This window comes from Chiroxiphia lanceolata, chromosome 9 (genome assembly GCF_009829145.1).
Source record: "Chiroxiphia lanceolata isolate bChiLan1 chromosome 9, bChiLan1.pri, whole genome shotgun sequence".
Classification (NCBI taxonomy): Eukaryota; Metazoa; Chordata; class Aves; order Passeriformes; family Pipridae; genus Chiroxiphia; species Chiroxiphia lanceolata.
Window position 1 is genome coordinate 13,088,105 of NC_045645.1, and position 25,917 is coordinate 13,114,021.

A 25,917-nucleotide genomic window follows, 5' to 3' on the forward strand; every position below is an offset into this window, starting at 1 on the left:
CAGGCGCTGCTCACTCCAAGCATCCTGCTGGCTCCAGAAGCAAAGGATGAGGTGCAAAAATCCATTCCAGGGGGACACCACAGTCTTGCTTCACTGCTGCAGGTGTGAGTGGCATCACCTGGATGCCCTCCACGAGCTTTGCATTCTCCCTTCCAACTCAGTATTGTATTTTTTATAAAGCCCAGCATTTTATCCAGGCTTTCCTCCTGTTGATTTCTGTTTGCAAATTTTGATGGGAAGGAACCACCGCATTCCGAGATGGAGGTTAATAGAAAAACAGATGGCTGAAATAGATTCCTTTTTTTTTTTTTTAAGCTTTGCTTTTTTGAACAGCTCGAGCATTTCAGCAGTTCCTAATGAGGAATCTGAAATCGGACGGGGCCGGAAGGAAGCGAGGGCGTAACCTGTAGGACACACAGGCATCTTACAGTGTCCTTTTGAAAACATTCCCAGATTTGATTGAGGTATAAAGTCGTTTGCCCAGCCAAAGTAAAAGTCGCTAAATGTTTAAACCATTATATGCCAAACATCCAAATCTGTGGCAGAATGTGCTTCCAGGCACTGAGGAGCTTCCCGCACAGTTTCCAAACAGCTCTGCTGGGTCACAGCCGTGCTGCCAGCTCATGATTTTATCATATGTCTCATGATATGTGATATTTTACTTAAACTTCTGCACTGAGGATCATGAGAATCTCAGCTTTTCTTTAACCCTTCCTCTCCCCTCTTTTTTCCTCCTCCTCCACCCATTCTGGCCTGAGAAAGAAAAAAGAGGATGCTGTCCCACATATTTGCTGGAAAATATGAATGTTAAGGGCAGGAGGAAAAAAAAACAACCAGCAGTCGTATTTTTTGGACTTTAACGTCAGGATTCTTAAGGCAGTTTCCTGATTGGAAAAGAGGAGAGTATGATTAATGGGTTTGGAGTGCTGGAGTTTGGCAGTTGTGGCCCAGGACATGGTCAGAAAGCATCCAGTGCCTGCTCTTCTTCATGCCCACCGGCAAGAGGGAAGGAGCGGGAAGGGGGAGCTGTGAACACTTGAGCGGAGTGATGGCCAAGAAGAGATGTTGCTGTCGAAAGCCACATCTCTGGATCTCCGTTGCCTGCGCCCTGGTTGCCACAAAAACAGGATGGGCACGGCCATAAATTGGAGGATGCCGGGAGCAGTTGTTCCCTTTCCAGGCTTTGGAGCGGGGAATACCCTCCTGACTAGCAGTTCATGCCTCCCCGCCCCCCCAAAGGCATGTCTGTGCAGCTCAGGGTTTGGAGATACCTGGAGCACATCTCCCCCGATACTGGAAGCGCTGCAGCCGCGGCATCGTGTCCCTATTGGGGAGTTTCTGTTTTTGAGAGATTTCAAGATTTGCCTTTTCAAAGGCTCAGCAGAGGCAGGTCAGGGCAGATTTTCAGAGAATTGTGTGCCCTGTGCTGAACCCTTCGAAGAATCTAGGTCCTGCACATCCCTCCAGAACAGCCAAGCCTTTGAAATCCCAGGGAGCCTGCTGGTGGGAGCAGGCTGTGGAGGCCGGCCAGCCCCACGCTGCTGGTGGGTCCAGAGGCTGGGATCAAGGGTGGAACCAGAGATCTCACCTGGACAGCAAGGCCTTCCTGGAGCACTTCTGAAGAACCCCCCGGAGCTACAATTGCAGCAGAATTGAGCCGCTTGCCTCCTTTGATTTTAGCTTCAAAGGAGAGCTGGCGAATAATGGATGTTCAGTTCAGTGGCTGACTCAAAAAATTGGGGTTAGGAGGCTGGCAAAGAGAGTGTGGGGAAATCTGGCTGCAGTTAAAATGTATCTGAAACTTCTTAGGGAAGCAGAAGCCCAAAGTTTCATTTTTGGTCAGCCTGAAGTACTGCCTTCAGTCTAAACTGAAGTATCTTGATTTTGGTGTCAACTCTTTTTAACTCCTTTAAGAAAGAAGTCTCTGATGATGGTTTCAACTTGAAAAAGTAACAGCTTTATTTGGCAAATCTCACAGGGAACTATGTTGACATTTGGAGAGATACTGCACCTTTTTCCACTCAGACCCTCTTGGCTTGACTTGAACCAGTTTTTCAAATAGATTTTGGTCCTTCTGAAATCCAGGCTTTGCTGATAACACTTTTGCTCCCAGTGAAAAAAATGTCCTTCAGCTGTTTCAGAGCTTAACACTGGTGACTGCAGCATCCTTTTACTTCAGGAGCAATTCAAACGTTACCTGCAGGGTTTAAAGACACACTTCTGACCTTACCTATGGCATTGCCTTGCAACAATTTGATATTACTTCAGGGTCCGTTACAGTCTCTAGGGAAAAGCTTTCTGGGAGAAGGCCTTGACCCTGGGGAAGCCACTGAGCCTTTCAGCCACAGAGACAGGCCCTTGCTGACTTCCAGGTGTATTTTGAGCAGAAAGTGGCAAAGGCAGCATGGGATGATGGCACGTTTCCAGCATGTGTATGTGCCTAGCCAGGGGACATACATCTTTGGGTTTTCCTAACAGGTCTGCCCATAGTGCTCAACAAGTCATTGCAAAGTGTTTTGGGCTTCTTTGTGAGAGTGAAAAAAGGATTTTTAACAGGGGGAGTAGACAGAACTGCCAGCAGCGTTTGGAACGATAAAATAATACCTATTGACAGAGTATTCTCTATCCCTCACAGGAGATCTCCAGCCACCAGTCAGCCACCTGTGTCCAGGGTTAACCTGCAAGGTACGTGTGGGACTTCAGGAATCACCTGCAAATCACCTGCCAAATGCAGACTACACATATTGCACAGTTTTACTCCCAGCTGCTTCTCTGCCCCCTCCCCTGGTGCAATTCTGGGCTCACAGAGCTTCTTCTGGGTTAATCCTGCAAAACCAATATGAGAGACCCATCAGGTTCAAAATACTGTTAGTTTAATAGTTTGGTTTGGGGTTTATCCTTGTATATTAGCTTAGGAGATGAACATGATTTTGGTTTGATAGTCATGGACACAGTGACTGCTGTTCTGAGTCCCTGTGTGCACAAGCCTGGACAAGCCCCAGCCTACAAGCCTTGAACAGGCTCAGACACAGCTGGTTTTTGGTTTGGTTTTTTTTTTATCCTGTTTATTTCAGTTTGTTTCCATGTGATCTGTGTAAAAATGGCAATCCCCAAAAACCTTTCTGAGGGGAAACTTCCTCTGCTTCCTTCTGGATGACCACAGGACTCCCGAAGGGGCTCAGCACCAAGGCAGGGTGGGGTGGGCAGCGGTGTGAGGGCTGCTCAGGCAGGGTGGAGTACTGAGAACAAGGAGCAGAAGTAGCTGCTGATGACTTAGGACAGGCTTCTTTATTTTAACACCTGGTTTAGCCATGCAGTGCTGAGGGTCTGAGGGACCCCACTCAGGATCGGAGCTGGCCCTTCTTGTGCTAATTCAAAGGTTGTTCCCACAAAGGAGGAGATAAGATTTGGACCAGTGCCCATCTGTAAGGTTTAATCTCAGCCTTTCCAATAATTATGTGCTTGGAGGGACTAATAAACCTTAATTTTTACAGCGCGTGAAGCCTGGATAACTATCATTTCCTCTCATGCTGTGTATTATTTATTCTCAAGGGACATGTAGAGTCCTGGAGACTTCCAGATTAGGTTCCACCAAACTTGTTAATGGGATGTGGAAACCTCTGATGCAGAAACAGAACTGGACAACATGATCTTAAACTTCTCTTTCACTCCCTGTCTGTGAACAGTGTGGAGTCAGAACTAGCAGGAATGCAATTCATCACCTTATTTAAAGTTGGTTTTAGCAAGACTTTGATTTTGTGCACATGTGAAAAAAAAATAATGGAAAATTTCATAAGCTTTCCACAGCTCTGTTTATATAAGTTACAGAATATAATAAAAGGGAGAGAATGCCCTTCCAGGAATTTTTAGGTTAATTTTCTTAGCACTTTCTGTGGAAAAAATTGCTTTCAAATTTTTTAACACTTTTGGGACATTTTTCTACAGTATTTCCAACATGAGTATGATACTTGTTACTTCTTAGCTAACCCAAGCTTCTAATACTGAGAACACATGAAAGTTCCTTTGGGACTGAAAGGTTTGGTACACATAATTTTAGAGCAAGTTTTCTGTTACCCTGCAAAGGCTGGATTCCTGGGCCCTCAATTAAGTGGGTTCTTAACCATCAATCTTAGCTGCTTTTAGATGAAGTCTTCCCATGAAAGAAAAAAAAAAAGATCAGTTGTATCATTACAAACTAATTAAATTGTGGCACTTCGTAGGTAGGAAGAAGAAACATTTTTGAGATTGATGGGAAATTGTGTTATTTCCTACATGAAAGCAGTCAATATTGACATTATTAGCAATCATAACACTTTACTTTCGAAGGAAGTTTCCATTTAAATGCAGCAAGAACAGAGATTTTTAGAGATTTTTTTTTTCAGTGTTTTCAGCTTTTTTTTCCCTTGATGGCTTCTGATTTGGAAATTATGAACAGAAGAAGAGATTTTCCTATCTGAACACTTCCAGTTCAGTGCCAGTGGCTCCTGTGGCTGAAAGGATGCAGAGTTTTTCCTGAAAGTTTTGCAGAAGGAAGCAGTCGTGTTTTGATTGGGACCAGGCTGCGTTACATCCCTCTAGATAAAAGAATGTGTTTTGGAAAGAAATGGGTTTGTATTCACTAGGTCAGTTAGTCGGCAAAGCTTGGAATTTTATTTTAGCTCTCTCATGTCCCCCATTGATTCATGGATTTACCACAATGCATTGACATCACTATGAGCACCTCGTGTATGTCTCCTTTTATTTGTCATTAGTGGAGTGATTTATATCCTGTTCTGAGAAGAGCAGAACTTGGGGTTTAAAGCGAACAAGCCTGCATTAATAAAATTACCCTGGAGGGAGACAAATTACATCCAGCATTTGCACTGCAAGGAATACATGCCAGCTGTTTACTCCCGCTGGAATATTTCAGGATTTGTCCGTTGTTTCAAACCAAGAGCAGCCAAATATGTTGCTGGTGTTACATCACTGAGGACCCAGGCCCCTGGTGAAATAAATGAGCTGTGGAGAAATGAGGAAATTCTTTTTCTTTTATGCTTTCATTTTCTTGAAAGTGTGAAAACTTCTGGCCAGGTCTTTCATGGGACAAAGTGCCTTGAAAATCACTACTGGTGTCACTGTGAATTTCAGCACTTTCTTAACCTTGTAACCACAGCCAGAGAAGGAAGAGGAATATATATTGAACATCCTGTGTTTTGTCCTTGGTATCAGCTGAAGTAAATCTGGCAGATTTTTCCTGTTATTTTGTTATAAGTGCAGATCACAGGAATGAGCAAAATGGCTTTTATGAATTAACCGAGAATCCATAACACGGAAATATGGAACTGTAGCTAAATCCTTAATTAGCTGGTGAACTCCACACAAGAGGATAATGGGAATGCTGTGGGGTGTAACATCATGGAGTGTAGCTGTGCAGGGCCAGGGTCATGAAGGAGTGCTGCCCAGCACCTCCCCTCAAGTACTACAGAAGCAATCGTGCAAACACATCGTCACAGAAGTGGCTGTGACAATTTCTTTCTCCTATTCCCCCTTTGTTTCTTTTAAATGCCACCTCTGCCACAGTTATGTTCATTGACCTTGAGGGGAGACCTCACTGCATTTACAACTTCCTTGGGAGGAGAACAGGAGGGGCAGGCACTGATCTCTGCTCTGTGGGGACCAGTAACAGAGCCCAAGGGAATAGCCTGAAGTTGTGTCAGGGCAGCTTAGAAAAAGGTTCTTCCCCCAGAGGGTGGTTGGGCACTGAACAGGCTCCCCAGGGCAGTGGACACAGCACCAAGGCTTCCAGAGCTCAAGCAGTGTTTGGATGATCCTCTGGAGCACACGGTGTGACTCTTGGGGATGGTCCTGTGCAGGGCTGAGGGTTGGACTCCGTGATCCTTGTGTGTCCTTTCTAACTCAGCATATTCTGTGATTCTGTGATTCTGTGCTACCTTGGGCTCAGCAAATCCATCAGCACCTTCTCTTCTTGGTTCAGCTCTCCCTGAGAGGTCTGCAGTTCCCATCCAACGGATTCAACTAATAACATCTTTAACCAGCACAAGTCTGGCCATTCCTACTTAATTTTGTTCTTTCTTCCACATTTATTTACGTCACTGACCAGTCTTCCCTCTGAATTAAATCATCTTTCACTGACTGTCACCTTCAGTCTAAGACTCCCATTTTTCCAGCCTTTTTGGTACAAACTTTTCCCCATCTGTTTTTTTCCCTTTGTTTTATTCCCAGGTCTTTTTCATATTTTACCCTGTTCTTTCTCTCAGCTCAGCACAGGATCAGGGTGCTGTTTCCTTGGCTTGACAGTGATTGTGTAGCTGGTTTTCACCTGGACTAGTACAGGCTCCTCATGCTCATCATGAGCTCATGCTCCTCATACCTCACCTTGGCCACTGAGGTACCTGAGCCCCCTCCTCCCTGTCACAGAGGTTGTGGAGAAAGCACTGTCCTAGTCATGATACCACTGGGGCTGAGAAGCCTCTTGGATGACCAGGCACACGAGGGAGAGGTGGCACATAAATGAGGGGTTGGCAGAGACTCTTCTCAGCAGCAGGCAGTGCCCCTTGGACACTCTCAGCACAGAGTAATTATGGTCTGTCCTCACAATTAATTATATACCCAACAATATAATAAACCCTGCACCCTCTGTGCAGTCCGAGGCTTGGGGGGTGTAGCATTTTTGGGATATGTCACACATGGTCTTTCCAGGGCTCACAGGATTAAAGCTTTGTTAAAATTCCTCTCTGGGGATGGGAGTAAAGGATTGGTGTTTTTCTTGCTTGTGCCTTAGCCTCTGCTTTCCTGTACATCTGCACGTTTGTCTGCACTTCTCACATGCCTTTACACGACCTCAAAACTTGTACTCTTTCATTTTTCCTGTGGGTGTAAGATGTACACAGACTCGTGCACGAACATTTGTATAAAGCATAAACAAAGACTGGATAATGCTGGTGCTTGTGCTAATGAGACCCCCAGCTTTTTGTAGGAGTTAGCAAGCCCCATGCATCAAAGTCAGCTCTAGGTTACAAATATCTATAAATCCCAGGGAATTAGTATGGAGCTGGTGCTCTTGCACCATCCTCCCTCTGCTTGGCGTGCAGAGAATGCTCTGGGCACACAAAATAGAGGATTCATTTTGAAATTCTGTTGTTCTGCTGTGAGTTTGGCTGAAGAATTGACCTTTTGATTTTGAGAGCGATTGTAAAAGTCAAGTAGATGTGGTGCTTTGCGCTTTTACAAGAGTGCAGAGGAACCACATGTTACCAAACAGCTGAGCTAAAGAGTAACTGGTTGTGTGCGCAACAAATTTGGTGGTGCTGTAGCCCTCCCACAAATATTATCACCCACAAATATTATTTTTAAAGGATGCAGTGCTAGGATGATGCAGATTATTCACAAACTAAACAAAACTGTGAAAGAAATCAGATAGATAATCAGATTAATGACGTGACTGAGTGAAATGAGGGCTGTTGAATGATGAAGTGATTCTTGCTGCTTGGGAGATTAAAAGTGCATTTCCAAGTGAACTTTCCAAGTTACCTGCAGGAAAAGCAAGCGGAGCTGAGCCAGCGGGGGGAGTCCCGAGGCCCTTCCCGGCTCTCCAGGGGGAGTTCATTCCTGCCGAGAGTCCGTTTCGCGTGTTGCGCCTGCCTGCAAACACACACCCCCTGAAAGTTGGACTCATGCATCTTAGTAAGTATTTCAGTTATGCTATTGACGTCAATGCAGTCATTAAATAGATTGCCGGCCCTCCCATCAGCAAACCTGTGCCAAAGACCTAGAGGCAGACACATTTTAAAAGAGGAACATCAGGTTTTCTTTTAGCGTTTGGAGAGAATAAGAGAAGTTTCTTTTGAAGTCACTGTACTTTGCAATAAGGGTGTTTTTTTCCTTAATTTTCTAAGGCTCATTTTCTGCGAAGATAATTACTGTGTTTTATTGAACACACATTTGGTACGTTACTGTGCACAGAAACGGCTCCAAATGAGACTAAAGAGTAATTTTTGTGATCAGCTGTGGCTGAAAAATGACACTGGTTTTAGGTCTCCCGGCTAGATTTATTTGTGTATTGAGTGACAGAAGGTATTCAGGCAAACCTGCTTAGCCTTTGACTCCCGAAATTCTGCAAGGATTGATTTCATGACATCTATATAAGAAAATAGCCTTCATTTCTCCTCGGCAGGCTCTGAAGACATACAAGCTAATCATGACTCCATAGCAACGGATAAAAACTGTTTTCCCCTCCACCCCACCTGTGGATGTCACATGAAGATGCTACACGTGCTGCTGCCATCAAGAGCCTGTCACTCCCTGGGGCCCAGCTGCCATCTGTGGTGGGGCCAGCGGGTGCCAGCGGGACTCCCTGTGTGTGCTTCCACTGTCCTGCTGTATTCCTGAGGCAGGCTGGGCTCTCCTGGGCTGACCAGGACAACCATTCATCCCCCGGGAGAGATACCTGCCTCCTGGAGCTGCCAGCCTGCCCAGTGCTGGAGGCAGCTCTGAGCTGTGCAGTTCTCGTTTCCCGGTGTCAGGAACGGCTCTGGACAGAGGTTCCAAAGGAGCTGCGAGCTGAGAACCTGAGGACACACATAGATGGCTTCCTCACCCAGGTGGAGGGGGCACCTTTCTTTTGACAAGAGGAGCGGGTATGTTGTAACAGCAGCAGCAACACGTTTTGGAAGAACAGCCGAGGAGCCAAACCTCTGGGTTTTTTGTTGAGGTTGTCACTTCACTGATGATCCCACAGGATAAAGCCATAAAAACAGTCATTAGTTATTAACAGGGCTCTGTCTGATGGGTGGGTTCCTTTGGAATGACCCAGGCAGCTGCAGACCCAAGGTGGCAATGAAGAGACCTTCAGAGTGGCACCATCCCATTGTGACCCCAAATCCACTCTGCTCTTTAACACAGGTCAGGCCCTGGCAGCTCTGTGTTGCTTTGCTCACTCCCATCCCGTTGGATTGCGTCAGGCCTCTGCGGAGACAATGAGGCTTTGCCCTTGCTAATATCAGAGTCGATACAATCTGTGTTTCCTTTGTTTTCTGCACAGAATGAGAATAATTGCTGTGGGTGAGATTTTGACAGCGCAGTCTTCAGTGCCCTGAATCAGTTCCATATGAGAATGAGAAATGTGTACTCAATCGGAGCGAAAAAACAACCCAAAACAAACAAAACCACCCAAACCAAACTTCTGGCAGGCAGAGTTAGTTTTTTAGGTCGCGGGGCACGGTCTGTGCATGCCTTAGTGATGAACAGGGTTCTTCATTGTCCCACTGCTTTGAGCCCCTTCAACTTCCATGTCATCAGCACTTTCCAGCCAGGGGGAGCTGAAACAGACTCTCAAAAGCACCCACCAGCTTGTCCCCACAGCAGCTATATATAAGTTTCTCCTTCCTCCCCCGAGGTTGAGCTCAGTGCACCAGCACTGTGTCCCAGACACAGCTGGCCATGGGAGTGTGAGAGGCTGCGTCCACGTATCCGTGCGGAGACATTCCCAGGGTAATGCACCGCACAAATCCCAGAGCCATCAGCCTGTCCTTGAGTAGTCCCAATATCCAAAACTTTGTCCTCCTGCAGGATCTGATTCCAAGTGTAGGTTGCTTTCTTGTTGTAAGAAGTATTCATAAGGTTGTGTTTTGGTTCTCAGCAGCCAAATCATTTGGTTTGTAAGTGGGCAGGAATTCCCAAATACTTTTTTTGTATTTATGAGTCTTGGTGGGAGCAGGGTTTGGTCATAGTTTGGAGGGTCATATATAGAGGATAAAGCACTGATCCTGAAAGACAGAACTGGAATTCTCTGCCCTCTGTAGGGACATTTTGCCCACCAAACTTGACTCTACAATTATAAAGATTAAAACTTTAAGAGCTTTCAAAATCAATATGTAATTTGGTAGAATTAAAAGAGGGGCTCATGCACTTTTCCCTCTATTCCATATCGAATTGCATCCATCCTGATGTGGTTCAGACTCACCAATTGCTAAACAATGATACTAAACAGTGAAATATTGATTGTTTTGATGTTCAAATCACCCAGAAATGCTCTGGTTTTATTATCATGATCTTGTCATCTCCTGATTAGCTAAAAATGATTTCTGTAGTCAAGCATGGTGTGCTAATTAATGCAACTATCAGGTCACTGTGCAACTGGTGGAGAATGTTGCACTAAGAGTTACCGAATCATTTTATTGTAATATTGTTTTCTCTAAGAAGTGGCTGTGAGTGACAGCCTTAAGGATGGTATAATTGCAATAGTTTTTTTGGCAGAAGGGAGAGACAACTGTTAATTATTGGTGATTATTAATCAGACATACCAGTTTATTTAAAGTTCATTCAGTTCACTGGAAATATATATGATTATAAAGATTTAAATTTTTTAAGCAGTAGCCTTTAAAAAACATCTAAATATGCCTGTCCCTGTGAGATATATTTTCACATCTAAAGGTATCATCGATTGGCTTTGGTGTGCATTTAAGGCACTTAATCATTTTAGGAATTCAGAATTTAAAAACAAAAGGGAAAACCCTCCAAAATCTCACAGGATGTTGCTTTGACAATTAATGTCTTTTGATTTTATATTCAGTTCTCTGCCTGTGGAAGAATAGTGATAAACCTCAGCCAGGAGCAGGATCAGACACTGGGTTCTAGTGAACCAGGATCAGTGGCCATTATTCAGTACTAAGGAATTACACAGTCAAATTTCATTTTGAAGGAACTATGCATTTTAATGTAGATATTCTAATATAAATATCCTGCTTTTTAATGTAGACATTTCAATATAAATATCCTGCTGTCATAAATATACCTTTCCAAGAGGAAATTAATCATCTGTGCATACTAAACTCCTCTACCACACTTTCACACTCTTCAAAAACTTTCTTAAAAGACGTTTTTGCCTTTTACCTGAAAGACTTCAAGTTCCAGGTGTTCGGAGCAAGGCTTTGAATCCAGCTTTCCAGGTCCCTTGGAGCATGTTCCAGACACCCCAATGTTTTCATTTAAAGTGAGTTGGATCCAGTTAGACCTTTCATGCCACCAGCATGTGTTAAGCTTAGCACTTAATACCAAAATGGCTCTAAAATGTCACATTTTGCAAGCAATGTATTTTACTTTAAATACCATATATTAGGTTGACAAAAGCAGGAGATGGGCAGAGCAATCACTGTGTTCTCTGAAAAACCGGTGTTTTCTGAGAAGTGAAAAAGCCAGCCTGTCTTCCTGCTCCCCTTCCCTCCCTCCCTGCCTCCTTCCCTCTCTGAGTTTCAGAGAATTGACTGAAATCGTGGCCCTGCTGTTACTGACTGAAGTACAGGACGTTTGGATGCACACTGGGACAGCCTGAAAGGATGTGAGATATGTGTCTGCTCTGTGGGGACTGTCACCCACTGCACTGAGCACAGCGTGGGGTCAGTCCTGCCAGAAAAAATTCCAAGAAGTAAACATACACAAGTGCAGGATTTGCTGGAAATCAGCCTTACTGGCATCTGACAGCTGTGAAATGTTTTCCTCCCTTTCTTCCCAGAGATACTCTTGAAGAAGAGAAATCCAGATACAAGTTTCCAGTGTAACTGGAGTGTTTTCTGCTTTAGCAGTAATACTTTATGGGACATGGTCTCCATCCAGCTCCTAGTCAAATACGTGTGCTGGGCCTTCATCTGAATTCCAGTTCTTTGGGCAGGGTATTTCCCAAAATTCCTGTTACTGAAATGTCACGAACAGTTTGCAGCTTCCTGAGTTTCACTGTATTGCGTGAAACTTTGAAATATTTCCACCCCCTTCCAGTGGGAACATACTGTCCAGGTAAAAGCCAAGGAGCTGTTACTCACACTCTATAGATCAGGAAGAAGAAAGTGGAACCCAAGCAGAGATGCTGCTCACACCACATTTGTCAGCAGCAGCTGCTCCCTCCAAGCCACCCTTTGTAACCCTTCCAAATGTGGTCGGCTCAGCTCGCTGCTAGAATGGCTTTTAGAGCACGTTGCCTCAAGTGGCAAGTCGTGTGCTGCCTGAAATCAGATGTTTCACAGAAATTGTCTGAATTGCATTGAATTGACTGCACATAACGAATGACAGTGTGAATGACAGTGCAGAGACCTTGGCCAAGGTTGACATGAGTTGCCTCTGCTGTGCTGCTAAATGTAAGAAATTCTGAAAGGTGCCACAAAGCGTAAAACTTAGAGCACAAAAAGCAACCCCTGGAATAATCCACTGCAGGCCAACCCATAGCTGACCTTCAGTGGGGAACATTTCCATTTCCATTTCCATGTCCATTTAATCTGATATTTGAACTGAGATTGTTAAGAAGGGGTGCCTTAATGCTGACATTTTGATTTCCTTGAACTCGGATTGAGGTGCTTAAATAAATGTGTTTTGAGGGCTTTAATTAAATGTATTTTGAGAGTGAAAGGCTGTTCTTACCTCTGCTGGCTGTAACCATTTCAGGAGTGATTACACCTCCAAGTCTGCCTATCATTGCTGGGGTCAAGTTTATCCCCATTTGCCTCTTCAAGACACCTCTCCAGTGTGAACAGCCTGATTCAGGACTAAGAGCCCAGGTTAAGGAAAGTACAGGAAGTCATATATGACCTAGACCTCCAGCTTTAATCACCTTTTGGCTAAAATGATTCGGATACAAAAAGAACCCCACAAATACATTATTATCTGGTGTTCTATAATAATCAATTTCTGATTATGGATAATCAGGAAATTAATCTGATGTTGTCCCTCTGGCAATATTGAGGAAATTATGGTCCAGTTCTACCCCATGTCCCAAATACACCTTTTAAAAAGCTGGTAAGCAGGATGTGATGGCCTGAGCTTGCAGGTGACACAGAGACGCAGTGGAGATCAGCACGTGGAAGGATTAATATGGAATATTAAAAGCTGTCAAAACAAATGATGCTGGTTTGTAGGATCCTGACATCTCCCTCTTCCTCCCCACCCTGTTCCCCGTGGGACTCACTGTGTGATTTTAAACAGATTATTCTAGAGGGCTGTACGTGCACTTTGGTAAACATAAAGCACAGTGAGTCACAGCGCGAACAGCTGAAGTTGTGCTGAGGGAGATTAATACAGATGATTAGCACAGGGGATGTTTTAGCTCTGCTGTCAGCTACTGCAGGCCTCAGGAGTTGGAGTTCTGTGACTCGAGGCTCACTGTGAGTGCCCAGAGCATGTGGACATACAAAAAGTGAATCCACGTGTCTTGAGGTGCTACCACAGAGCTCTCTGGTCACTGGCTTCACATGTGAAACATTCTGCATTTTCAAAAGAGGATCATGAATTAAGAAACAGCTTTTTTAATTGCCTGTGCTCTGAGATAATTCAGGCTTTTTCTGCTGGTTCTGCTCTCTGATCCGCAGTGAGCAACACTCTGACTTCCCACAGTGTCCTGCGGTGCAATCGCAGATCAGTCGATAGGGCTTACTCACAGTACCACTGCACAATGAAATATGTCAAAACAGGCCATTTTTTGCAACATGCTGCATTCTTGAGTGACTCTGCTCAGTGCAAATGTCTCTAGGTTTCAGCTGTGGGATGACAGTCCCAGTCATTTCTTTGAGAGGCAAAATAAGGGCAGAAAGTTCAAATGAGGTAAATTAGTGAGGTTGACATTTACCCCTTGGGTACGTAAAATATCTATTGTAGGAAAACAGATTAAAATTCCAAACTAAATCAGTTTTTTAAGCTTCCATCCTAAAGGATAATGCTTTCAAGTAATTACATTTAGCCATGAAAAAACCACCATTTAATTATATTTTATAATTAATATAATTTAAATGGCTGGCATGGTGGCTCAAAACATAAGGGATGACTCTATGTCCTGTCTCTCCATGTCTGCAGACACAGAGGGTAATAATGTATCTTAAAGAATTCCTATGGATTATGGTTGGGATGCTTCCAGGAACCACATTTTTAACTTTCATTTTGAAGAACTTCAGGAAATTAAATTGAGAGGAAATGTAGGACAATTTTTTGTTAAGTTGTGACCTTTTAACCTTCCCAGGAGCCAAGGAAGCTGATTTAAACAGGTCTGACATTCTACCAGTGTCCTGTTCTACATGGCTGTGGTGACATGGGTGGCCTTGTTGTTACCCTTGTTTAACATTTTTGAATAATTTTCCTCATGAAGAGCTAAGGATTGTTAATAAACTTTGTCTTTACATCTAATGCCAGTGGCCAAGTGGAGCTTTTCAGGTAGATCGGCATCATGCTTTGAACTTCCAGGATTCATCCCTGAGGTTCCTCTTCCATTTCCTACTCCAGTATTTGCTTCACCACAGGGGACTTTCACTCTTGACTGGCTATTTAGGCCATAAGTTTTATTATCTCCAAGGTAACCCTGTTAAAAACCTGATTTCATGGCTCCAGATAGGCGTGTGGATGAAAGTAACACCTGGATTCCGGGGCAGATCCAAGCACAGACCTTCTTGCTTTTGGTTTGCAAAGCTCTTGTGAAGCAGTAACACAGAGTACGGTTAGTGCTTTGCACCTTTCATGCTTTGGGGTTGTTTTTTCCTCTTGTTGAACTAAAATCATTGCTGTGGTCTGTCTGGAGAGTTCCTCCCCTGTCGCATGCCTGTTGTGAAAGTCAGCTCACGGTTTCGGAAGGAGGAGTTTTCTGTGCAGTAGCAGAGGTGCAGGCACGTGGTTTTGCAGAGCTTTGTCCACAGAGAGAGCTCGGGATGGGCACTGAGTGGCTCTGGGGGCTGATGCTGGCAGAGCCCCTGCGCTGGCATCGCAGCCTAGCACCAGTAGCACTGTGCAGGAGCGAGTCCTTGGATGGGCTGTGGATGAGCCAGCTCCAGAACCGGAAGCTGTCTAGCCACAGCAGCACAGCATGGTGCCCCACCTAATTAAGCCTGTTGAAAGGCAGGGCTAATTAGTTTAGGTGGAGTGCCTTGTTAGCACAAGGATGTTGCTTCCAGGATTCAAGTTGGTTTCCCTGCACGTGGAAGCTCCCCAGCCCTCTCGGAGCCAGGCCCCATGTATGAAGGGAGATAATGCGTGGCGTGGCACAGGTAAATCCTAGGTGGATAGCTGGGTCATTTCGTAATCATATCCTGCTTTTTCTGTGTCTTTCTCACACTCGTGCATTCACATGCGCTCGGGAAGAAAACACTTCTACTCACACAATAAAATGTTCTTGCTGTGACCCAGCCTGGCCTTGTTTAGCTAGAGAAACAAAAACACAGTCCAGGCACCCCGTGATTTGCAGGAAATTGGGATTGGGATTTACAATCCTTAGGCTCAGCTCTTACTTCCTTCTGCAGCCTGTCCAAGTGAATGGGCATCACCGTCCCAGCTCTCTGGGCTGCTTTCACTGCACTTTGAGGACCATGTTGAGTAAAGGCATGATGGGAATTCATTTAAGTTAAAAATTCACCATGACCTTGAAAACTGTGATCTGTCTTCAGAAATGTGTTCAAAGCATGTGTTTATTTCCTCACAAAATATCATCTGACAAATCATTTTCAGTGTTCTCCTTGCAGATCTCTCATTTGCGTGCACTGTCCATCTTCTACACTCTTTGTCAGACTCTGTAGGAGAGGAAGTCTCTTGCATTGTATTTTTCCTCCTGTCTTGTGATTAAGGCGAGAATCCTACAGGACAACAAGGAATCAAGCCTGGTCAGTAAAACAATAATGTGCCAAACCTTATGTTTGCTCCCTGAGAGAACGATGGAACTGAGGAATCTTTCCCGTTCATTTGACAGGCCAAGATTAGATTCTGCCCTTCTTGCCATTTCTGTTTCTCCCTCTTTGTGGACCGAGGAATTCCTACTATGCAGGCAAATCCCGTTCCCAGATTCCCTGGTGATATCGCTGCTAAGTGACATCTGACAGGATGCTTCCTGCATTTTGTTACTTCCATTTGGCACCATAAAAACACTGTCACTTACCCTTCTGATTTGTGGCAGCTCTGCTGCATTGTTCCCTGCACGTGGCTGCTGTGGGGGGAAGGACACTGGGAAACACTGGGAAACAGGGACTGCCTTGTGGTAAAAAACTCCATCCCACCCTACAGGAGATGGTATCTCCAATCTAAATCCTTCCTCAGAACTTCTCCAGTTTTCCTCCTCGTTAGCATTTCAGATTAAACCTTTAGGCTTATCTCCAGATCAGAAATTACCTTTCTGGGAAGCTTCATAAGATTCTATCAGCCACCTTAAGGTGTTCTTAGTGTTTACACCTCATTTTTGCACTTCATTGTCATGCAAAAGGTGCAGTGTTAACTTTGCTTTGGGAATCTGCATCTTTCATCTCTGTAATGTAGAGTCTTCAAAGCTGATGTAGAATGTAATCAGACACATGAAAACTCACAAAATATAGATGTAAGAGTGCTTTTTTAGTTTTTATTAGTTGACTTTTTATTAGCTAGTCCTTTCGAAGTGTTTTTGATGCTCTATCTCAGTTGAAGAGAGATATTAGTATTATTTATTCCGTGGAAACAAAGATTCATGCTGCAATATCTGTACTCCACTGCAATGCCCACTGAAGCTCTCGTCCGAGCAACATTTGGGAAATCCAGTTCTTTGCAAGGCAATACTTGAGTAGCATCATCTCTCTGTTTTCTTTGCTCTTTTTCAGTCTGTTTTTAAGGTGTCTGTGGGGGTAGTGCTTAGCTGGGGTTATCCCAGGTGGACATCTGACTGTTGGTTGCCTCTGCCATGTCATACTCCTCTCCTAGATGGAGCATCCCATGTCACTATCCTCTCATAGAAGGAGCTGTGCTGTTGGCACTCCTGATACCAGGGAACACTGACCGCTGCCCTTGGAAGCCTGACTGTGCTGGGAAGTGCTGCCTGTGGGCAGCCGCAGCCATTCCCACAAAGCCTGGCAAAAATGAGCGCCTTGTCCAGCTCTGGCGGTAATCAACCACAATCACCCTGCCCTGCACTAATTGCTGAGCAATTGCCTGGTTCCTGGTAACAGTCAGTGGGCTGCTCAGTGAGTTGCCAGCCCATGGCAGTCCTTGGTGACCTGATTCTCATGACCTGGGTGGTGATTCGCCCCAACCTGTGCTGGTGGGTACAATCAGGACTTCTGCAGGTTTGTCCAGTTCTGCCTTAACTGGCTTCATCAGGGCTTGGCTCATGCTCCAGGCTGACCTCTTGGTATGAGCTTCCTTGAAATGCTTCATTTTTGCTTCAAAACAGTGGCTGGGCCCCCATGACTGATCTCCTACCGCTCACCTTGGGGTGTGTTACAGGAACTGGGATGAAAGCAAACTGGGAGGGGGCAAACTGGCCAGCACCAGGGCTCTGCACAAACTCATCTGCTGCTGAGGGCTTCCGTTACTGCTTGGTCTCAAGACTCTGTCATTGTCATAAGATTAATTTCACCCCACTTCAACCACCTAAAAATTATAGACCAATCTTAAGTGATGGCTGCTTTTTGAAGAAAACAAATTGCGAGCTCGGGAGCAAACTATCCTGTTGTGCAGGAAGATCAGGAATTTCAGCAGAAGCCAACTTGGTGAAGTGAGGAGCTTCTTAGCGAGTTGAAGTGCAAAAAAGATCAGGCAAAGAGTGAGAAAGACTGGGAGCAAGGGAGGCATGGGAGAGTGTTTGGGCATGTGGAGTGAGTTGGACTGACCAGGGGCTGATGGAGCTGTGACTAGTGAGAGGACTCCAACATGGGTATGGAGTAGGGAAAGAAACATCAGTAAAAGTGTTGATCTGTGGATGAAACAGCCTTGTGACAAGTCATACATGAAAGGCCGAAGTACTCAGTGTCTTTTTTGTCTCAGTCTTCACTGAGTCCTCACCCAGGCCCTGGTGACCCTCCAGCCTGCTTGGGAAGGAGAGGGATGGAGGGCAATGAGAGAGCAGCGGGTTAGGGGCAGCCTAGAGGAGGTGGATGTGTTCAAGTCTATAGCACTAGACAAGATTCAGCCTGGAAGAGCTGCGTCATGTGACTGTAAGGTCAATGTGTGTCATTCAGGAAAATTGTGGTGCTTGGGAAGATCTGTGTCAACAGGAAAAAGGTCCATCTTTGAGAAAGGTGAAAGGAATCTGGGGAACTATGGACTACTCAGACTCTTCTCATCACTGGAGAGGTCACTGGGGGTGTCCACTTGAGTCTGTTTCCAAACACAGAGAGGACAAGAAAGTCAATTAGGAATGGTAGACGCAGATTTTCCAAGGGCAAATTGGGCCTGAAAACTCCGACCTCCTCCTCCAAGGGCTGTGGGGATGGCCTGGCTGTGGGGACATGATCAGCTGTGGGTGGGTGTACCTGCTGCAGTGAGCACTTTGGCACCATTTCTCTCAGCATTCCCACATGGCAGTGAAGTGGCATTGCCAGACAGACGGGCTGTTGACAGGGCTGGATATTGCTGGACCACCAGGCTCCAAGGATGTTGATGAAGGTTGCGTGTCCAGTTGGTGGCTGATGACAGGGAGGGTGTGGGGTATCTAACAGTGCCCTACAGCTACTTGAGCACTGGTGGTGCTGATGATTAGCTGGAGATCATCCTGCAGAGGGTGGGAGAGCATGTGACCTCTGGAGGTCCCTACCAGCCAGTTCCTGTGACTAGGGTAGAGAGGTGCCTTCTACAGTTAGTGGAGAGTGACAGGCACCTCCAGGGGGTAATTCAGCCCGTCACAGCAGTGTGCTGAGAATAGACCAGGATCACCCCTTGGAGGTCCCAGCCACTTTCCACTGACTGTGCGGGGAGCTTAGGTGATTAACTTTGAGATGGCTAAAGATAGCTGCAATGGGCCCCCCCACCGCAGTGACATTTCTCCAGGCTGCAATTGGGGGTGCTCAGGTTACACTGCAGCTGGCTTGGGGCTGGTTGGTGTTGACTCAGAAACATCACTGCTACTATGGCAGTGGGGTGACTCGCAGACGTCTGCCGCTCTTCACGTCGCAGCCGAGTCACGCTGCAGGCATTCCTCCCGTCACAAGCAGCCTCTGCCTCGGCAGAGGCATGAGCTGTGCTTTCTTCCTTCTTGGGACGGCGTGAAGTCCTTTGGTTTTGTGTCATTCCCTGCAGACAGGAGGTTTTCCTTTCTCCCTTTCATCCTGCTTTCCATAGTCCCTGTGCCTTCACTTGGTAAGGCATCTCTGCTTTCTCCCCAGAGTCTTCCAGTTTGAACCTGGATGTGTCCTCGGTGTTCTTGGCAAGTGCTGGCTTAATCACTGCCTTGACGTCTTCAGTAGTTTTGGAGCCATTTTACTTGGGACTAAGTTTTCCCAGCAGCCTTTCTGGGCAGCTGAAATGGTGTGTCCCAGAAAGGACCTGTCTTTAATTAGGGAACTTAGAATGCCAGGCTTCTCAGCGGTGCAACACAAGAGTTTATTTCTCCTGCTCCTTGTTTTGAAAATAAAAGCAGAAATTAAAAATGCCCACCAAATCTTGGCCGTATTTTGCCAAAGGCTGTAGCGCCTGTCAAACACTCTCATCACCGATTTCAGTCTCACACATTCCTGGCAGCACCATCTCACTCATTTCCTGGCATTTTTCGCAATTAGCAGTAGAAAGCTTTCACTTCAGTTTTTTGTCTCTATCTTCCTCTGTCATCTCTGAATGCAGCCTGAATACAGGCTTCATTGTTTCTGCTGCTTTTCAGCCCCTATTAGGATTTTGTCCGCGTTTCCCCACAGCTGGATCTTCTCCAGTGCCACCTCCTCAGCGTACCCCTACCAGTGGCTTTGCCAGTTAATCCTGTCACCTCCCTCTACAGGGATTTCATTCGCAGGCCTTTCTGACCACATCTCATGTATCAGCGCTGGGTAACAAAAAAACTCTAGGTTTCTAAAGTATTTTTTTTGTTCAAAGTGTTACTTTGAGCCAGCTGCCTGTTCATTTGCATGCAGTGCCCGTGCCCATTCCGGCTGCAGCCAGCCTGTCTCCTGCCACGCTCTGGCTCCCGCCAGCCCCGCTCCCCAGCTCTCCCTGTGCCCACTGTGCCGGGCACCCAACAAGACCCCTTTGCTCTTACTCCTACCTCCCCTGCAGGCCAGATGAAAGCTGCAGGTGTGAGAAATGTGAGAGGGGGCAGCTAGAGTTACTGGTTGGACCAGAGTCCCAAAAATACGATGGGGCAAGGGGAGAAGGGCAGGCTCGTCCATTTGTTCGGGAATTGCTCAAGAACGGACTGGCTCCACCTGTTCTGTGGGTGCTGGGGCTTTGTGCCTTTCTTAGCACATCTGCACTTATCTTTGCAAAAGATATAATTAGTTTCATTGCACACAATGAAGTGGTGGGGAGGAGGGGAAGTGCATCTAAATGCTCTGGTGTTCCCATGATTTTAGATTACTCCTAATTCCAGCCCCGCGGTCCAGCGGACTGGGAGTGCGCAAGTGTCCGCAGACCTACAAGAGGGAACATGTTCGGGCTCTGGCAGCATTGCCGGCATGTGTGGCATTGGGTGGTTCTGCTGCACACATCTTGCTTTCAAATAACACCTTGTTTTAGGTGCATGTGTAGCTTTTGTGCTTGAAAAAGAAATTGGAAATCTGTTCCATAGACTCCCTGAATATTGGAAGATTCACAGGAGATCTATAAAAGAAACCTGTAATTACAGGATACAGGGTTTTTTCAGTGCTTGTAGTTTGTGAGTTGGTACTATCAGACTTAGACCTTTTCATTACAGATTTTAAGTGAATCCTGGCAGTTGTGCTCTGTGCCTTCGACTTTGTTTCTTGTGCATTTTCAAACCTATCTATAGAACAATTTTCTCAGATCTCTTTGCTGGATCTGTTAGAACAATGGTTTAACTCAAGGAAGTAGCTCTCTGCTCACGGGTAGTCATGAATGCACTAACAGGATACATGAAACAAATAAATCACTTGGTGTCAGTTATTCCCTTGGCATTGTCAAGGATAAATATGTAAACATGTCCACACGATCTGTAAGCAACCGCAGATCCATTAGGGAAGGCAAAGGGTAAATGGCTGACAGCCTGCACAAGGCCCTATTCTATCAAGTTGTGGCATGTCCTGTGTTGATAAACCTGTTTTACTGAACATGCTCCTGGGTTTTGGAGTGATGCTACACACTGGCTGATAATTATTGCAGGGCAATATTAGTTATAATGAATCTTGCCTTCTGAGGTTAAAATAGCCATTTTCTGTTGTTGAAAGGCAGGGAGCACCTTTGGCCATCTGGATCTGTGGTCCTTTTATCTAAGTCAGGACCACATGGGTGCCTTGTTAAATCATGCAGACCACCATTTCTTCTCCTTCTCCTTCCCCATCTCTTCTCCTTCTTTCTCCTTTCTTTTTCTGTCCTCTAACCTTCATCAGGATTTAAGTTCAAGTCTCAGCTGAAGCACAGGTGGGTTCAACTGATGGATAAGCTGGGATGTGAGGCTCCCACAGAGAGGGCTTCTGCCACCCTCCTTAGACAGGAGCTCTAGTCAGGAGTAGTCAAGGAGTAAGAAACATAAATGAAGCCTTCAGTAACATTAATAATATCTATCCACTCACCAAATAATAATCTGCCATTCCCATGATTAACTAGAGAATCTGCCTTCTCAATCTTTTTTCTCTAATAACGACAACAGTTATGATAATCTAGAATAAATATATTATCATTAGAAATGGGTTGTCTTCAGGTCTTCTGATAAATGCTAATTCTGGGCTTAGTCCTCTATAGTCCTTAATGCTGAGTCTTCTGGTTTCACCTGAGAATTAGGTACATTTTAAAATTGCACTCTTAATGTATTTTCCACTTGGGAGTGTGGGAGCTTCTTGCTAGACATTTCCTAAAGCATAGTTTTCAGTGCCTATAAGTGGTTTCATGCATCAGGATAAACATTTACATGTTCCCATACAAGGACATAAGGACCCCAAAAGCCCCAGCTCTCCTAAGAGTGGTGATGGAGCTCCGTCACCAAATCTGCTCATTATTGACCTAATTCCCTGGCACTAGTGAGAGATAGGAAGCATTTTCTCCTGTAATACTTATATTTTCATCTTTTGTTTCTTATGAGTGTTAATCTGCTTCAGGTTTTAAACAAGTGGCTGTGCATGTGGAATAGCATGGATATACTGTGCTAAAGTTTGGAACACTGCTAAAGTTTGGAACACTGCTGGAAGCTGCAGTGCCTTCCTTTTAGTCTTCCTTGTAAAAGTTTCTCTTGGAATTTTTCATCAGCCCTTTTTGACAGAGACTGTTAGAGGTATTTTTAAGTCTTCAACTCCACGTGCCTAAGGTTTACAAGGAAAGTTGTGATCCATTAGAAGTAACTGTTCCTTTTCTTTGCAGAATTAGAAATTAAGTCTTTTACCAGCACAGTCAGTCCATAATTTGATCTTTAAGAATTGAGAAGAGCTGCGTTTGTAAAGATATTGGCAAATATTTGTATTCAACATTTCTCATCCACCAAATTGGACAATCTGTCCCCAATATTGAATCCTCTTGGGAAAAATAACCTCTAGATCATGGAAAGCTTACATATTTTGTCACTTGCAGTATTCTGTTGAGCAAAAAGAATTGCAACTCCTCTCCAGTTTTTTTAACTTACCTGTTTGGGATGTGGTATTTTGACAACTCTTAAAGCTTTTAAAACTTTTTAGCCTTTATACTTTCTGCCAGAAGCAAGACATGGCACGTCTTAAAGTCTTTACTTAAAGGGACTGGGATGGCAAGAGACAATCATAAGGGAATCAGGAGAGAGAAAACAAACTCCACTTTAAATTTGGGCATTTGGATCTAGTTTCAAAACATTTCCTAACTTGGGTCAGCTCCTGTATCAGTTGAGGGCAAAGCCATCATTCCCTCCCACAGCTTGGGGGCTGGAGTCTGCCCCACCATCTCACCGTGCTGCCACGTGGCCATGTGGCATTTGGTCACCGGATGGGGACGGTGGTTTGTGGGATAAGAGAGGAACCAGGCTGCAGCTGCAGATAACACTGCCCTCGTGCTCAGAGATTTCCTGGCCAGCTCTGAGCTGGGAGAAGGATGGCACAGACAGGGTTGGTGGGAGAGTGTTGGGCAAGAGTTTGTCATATTAACCCCCCTTCTCATCTGCAACACTTCATGAGCCTCCTGATGAAGTGTGTGTTTGCTCTTGTACTGAACTACTCCCAGAAAAGAGAATGATCTCCAATTCCTTTCACTTTCCCAATATTCAAGAAGAAAAAGCCTCAAGTTCATTTTTATTAACAGCTCTCACTCTTTCTATTTTTACTGAGCAATGATGAGGCCACTCCTCAAATCCTGGGCTCAGTGTTGGGCCCCTCACAATAAGAAAGACACTGGGGGGCTGGAGCATATCCAGAGAAGGGAACAGAGCTGGGAAAGGGTCTGGAGCACCACGAGTGGCTGAGGGAGCTGGGGGGGCTCAGCCTGGAGAAAAGGAGGCTCAGGGGGGACCTTCTTGCTCTCTCCAACTCCCTGACAGGAGGGTGGAACCAAGTAGGGGTTGGGCTCTGCTCCCAGGGAACAAGGGACAGGACAAGAGAAAATGGCCTTAAGCTGTGCCAGGGGAGGTTCAGGTTGGACATCAGGAGGAATTTCTTCATGGAAAGGGTTGTCCAGCCCTGGCACAGCTGCCCAGGGAGGTGGTGGAGTCCCCATCCCTTCAGGGATTTAAAAGCCATGTGTATGTGGCACTTAGGGACATGGATTAATGATGGCCTTGGGAGTGCTGGGAGAAGGGTTGGACTCAATGATCTTAAAGGCTTTTACAACCTAAATGATTGTGAGAGAAAAATGAGAGAACGGACAAGTCAGTAAATGAGAAAAAGCTTCTAAAAACGGTCTGCTAAGTCACTTCTCTAGTGAGAGATACTGTGTCTTCCATCACCTTACAGAGCTGAAAAAGAAATAGATGGCAAAAAATACCAAAAATGCAGTTGTTGCAAAATACTGGCACATAACTGAGTCGCATTTCAGTACATCAGAGTGTTCCAAGTGCCAGTGGAGAACATGAAATGGTGTGCTGCTTCTGAAGGATCAGCCAGTCTGTCCTCAGAGGGACTGGCAGAAAGTCAGGTCTTGTGATGAAATGTCATCTCAGTTCCTGCTAGATTGCCACCATGATCAAAAGGCCTGCACAAACACCATTTAAAAACTGAAACTACCTCCTTTCATTACTTAGTTCCCTATTCTGTCTCAGAAATGATTTCATGGTAAGGCCCTAGAAAAAAATGACAAAACAACGGTTATAACTTTAGGGGTTAGGGCTTGGTTATGCAACACCCAAATATAAACTGAAACATGATACACTTGAAGAGGCATCATGTAGGATTCCAGGAGACCATATCCAGAAATTGCAGGACTGTTTCTGTGAGTGACCGTGTGCCTCAGCTGTACCAGGAAGGTTATCAAAGTCTGAGTGAAGAAGGTTTAGGAGTGTTTCTGGCAGAGGCCGTTGCACTGCTGATGTCAGTGTGATGCTCACATTGGATTCAGGGAAAGAACATGTCATGTAGCATCTAAACTTCTGTTTACTGTTTATGTGAATCACTGTAGCAACACAGATGCCACTCGGTGAGAGAATCCCAGGGCATTTCATCTTTGTCCTCTTCTCTGGAGCCAGGCTGGGAGAGCTGGGAGTGTTCAGCCTGGAGAAGAGAAGGATCCAGGGAGACCTTAGAGTCCCTTCGAGTGCCTAAATGGGCTCCAAGAGAGCTGGAGAGGGACTTTGGACAAGGGCCTGGAGGGACAGTACAAGGGGGAATGGCTTCCCACTGCCAGAGGGCAGTGTTAGATGGGATAGTGGGAAGGAATTCTTAGCAAGGTTGGACAGGGCTTGGAGCAACCTGGTCTACTGGAAGGTGTCCCTGCCCATGGCAGGGAGTTGGAACAAGATGAGCTTTAAAGTACCTTCCAACCCAAACAATTTTATGATATCCATGAATATGAAATATTAAGAAAGCTAGAAAATATTCATTATTCCCTTTTAAGATCATTTCCACACAAAATTTTTACATTTGCAGAAGAACAACTTCTAACTAGCCTTATACCTGCCTGTTATTTTTGGGTAGCTGTGTATCTTACTACATTTCCCAGGGATTTGGAATACGTATTTTAATTTTACGTCCTGTTTTGGAAAAAGCATCTACTGCTTAGCCTTATGAGTGGAATCCTAGTGTGTGCTTTCACGGTTTATTTGTAAACAGTCACAACAAGTTAACAGAGAGTTAGTGGAGCTGCACTAGCCAGGGAGGGCTGGCTTGATAAGAATTGGGGTTTGGGTTTCCGGGTTGATTGTCTCAAACTGCGTCACTTGGTGACTTTGGGGGACAGTTACAGAGTTTCTAAGAAGGAGTGAACTTGGGCTCTCTTCCTGCTGTCAAGGAGGATAGTGTCTCTTCTTCTGCCTGCTTGTCTAATTTCTTGAAATGGGTGGGAATGTGGTATCTGTGACGTACTTACTGACCAAGCAACTGGAGCCAAAATCAGCAGCAGGTTTAGAAATGACTGACTGATGACCACGGAGGGCAGGGAGGGAGGAGAGGCTGGAAGGCACTTGCACATCTTCAGAGCACCATTTCACCGGTCTTGTTTGCTCAAGAAAATGAGTGAAAATAAATAAATATTTGGATAAGTCGAAACCAAAAGACACCTAAGAAGGGCTACCCAGGGATGCAGGTGGTGCATTTCTGCTGGGTCCCAAGACCCAGAGGGAGCTGTGGGCAGGCTGGCCAGTGTCAGAAAAAAAAGCAAGTTCTGAAATAAAATGTTCACTCTGCTTTTATGTGGAAATCCACTTCTAGACTGGGACAGCAGCAGAACTCACCCTTTTTTCCCCTTAAAATGATATTTCGTAACAACTGTTTGTTCTCACTTTAGTGTGACTTTGCTATTGAAATGAGATATTTTAAGTGGAAGTTTTTGTCTGCATTTAAATCGTTAATCTATTGGCCTCTAAATGTTTTTGAAGAAAAGGCCCAGGCAAATGATAATGCTCATGTTTTACATTACTAAACCAGGCTGCAGCCTCAAGGGACCCCCACTGTTCACAGG

At 45.2% G+C, this 25,917-nt stretch overlaps 1 protein-coding gene across 3 annotated transcripts in view; it reads left to right on the forward strand.

Moving 5' to 3' along the window:
- Nucleotides 1–25,917, forward strand: part of PDE4B (phosphodiesterase 4B) — a 198,522-nt gene that overhangs the window by 141,222 nt on the left and 31,383 nt on the right. For all 3 annotated transcript variants that reach the window (XM_032697262.1, XM_032697263.1, XM_032697264.1), the window contains one exon: nucleotides 2,636–2,685. In XM_032697262.1, the coding sequence (XP_032553153.1) occupies nucleotides 2,636–2,685 (50 nt within the window). The remainder of the gene's footprint in view (nucleotides 1–2,635; nucleotides 2,686–25,917) is intronic.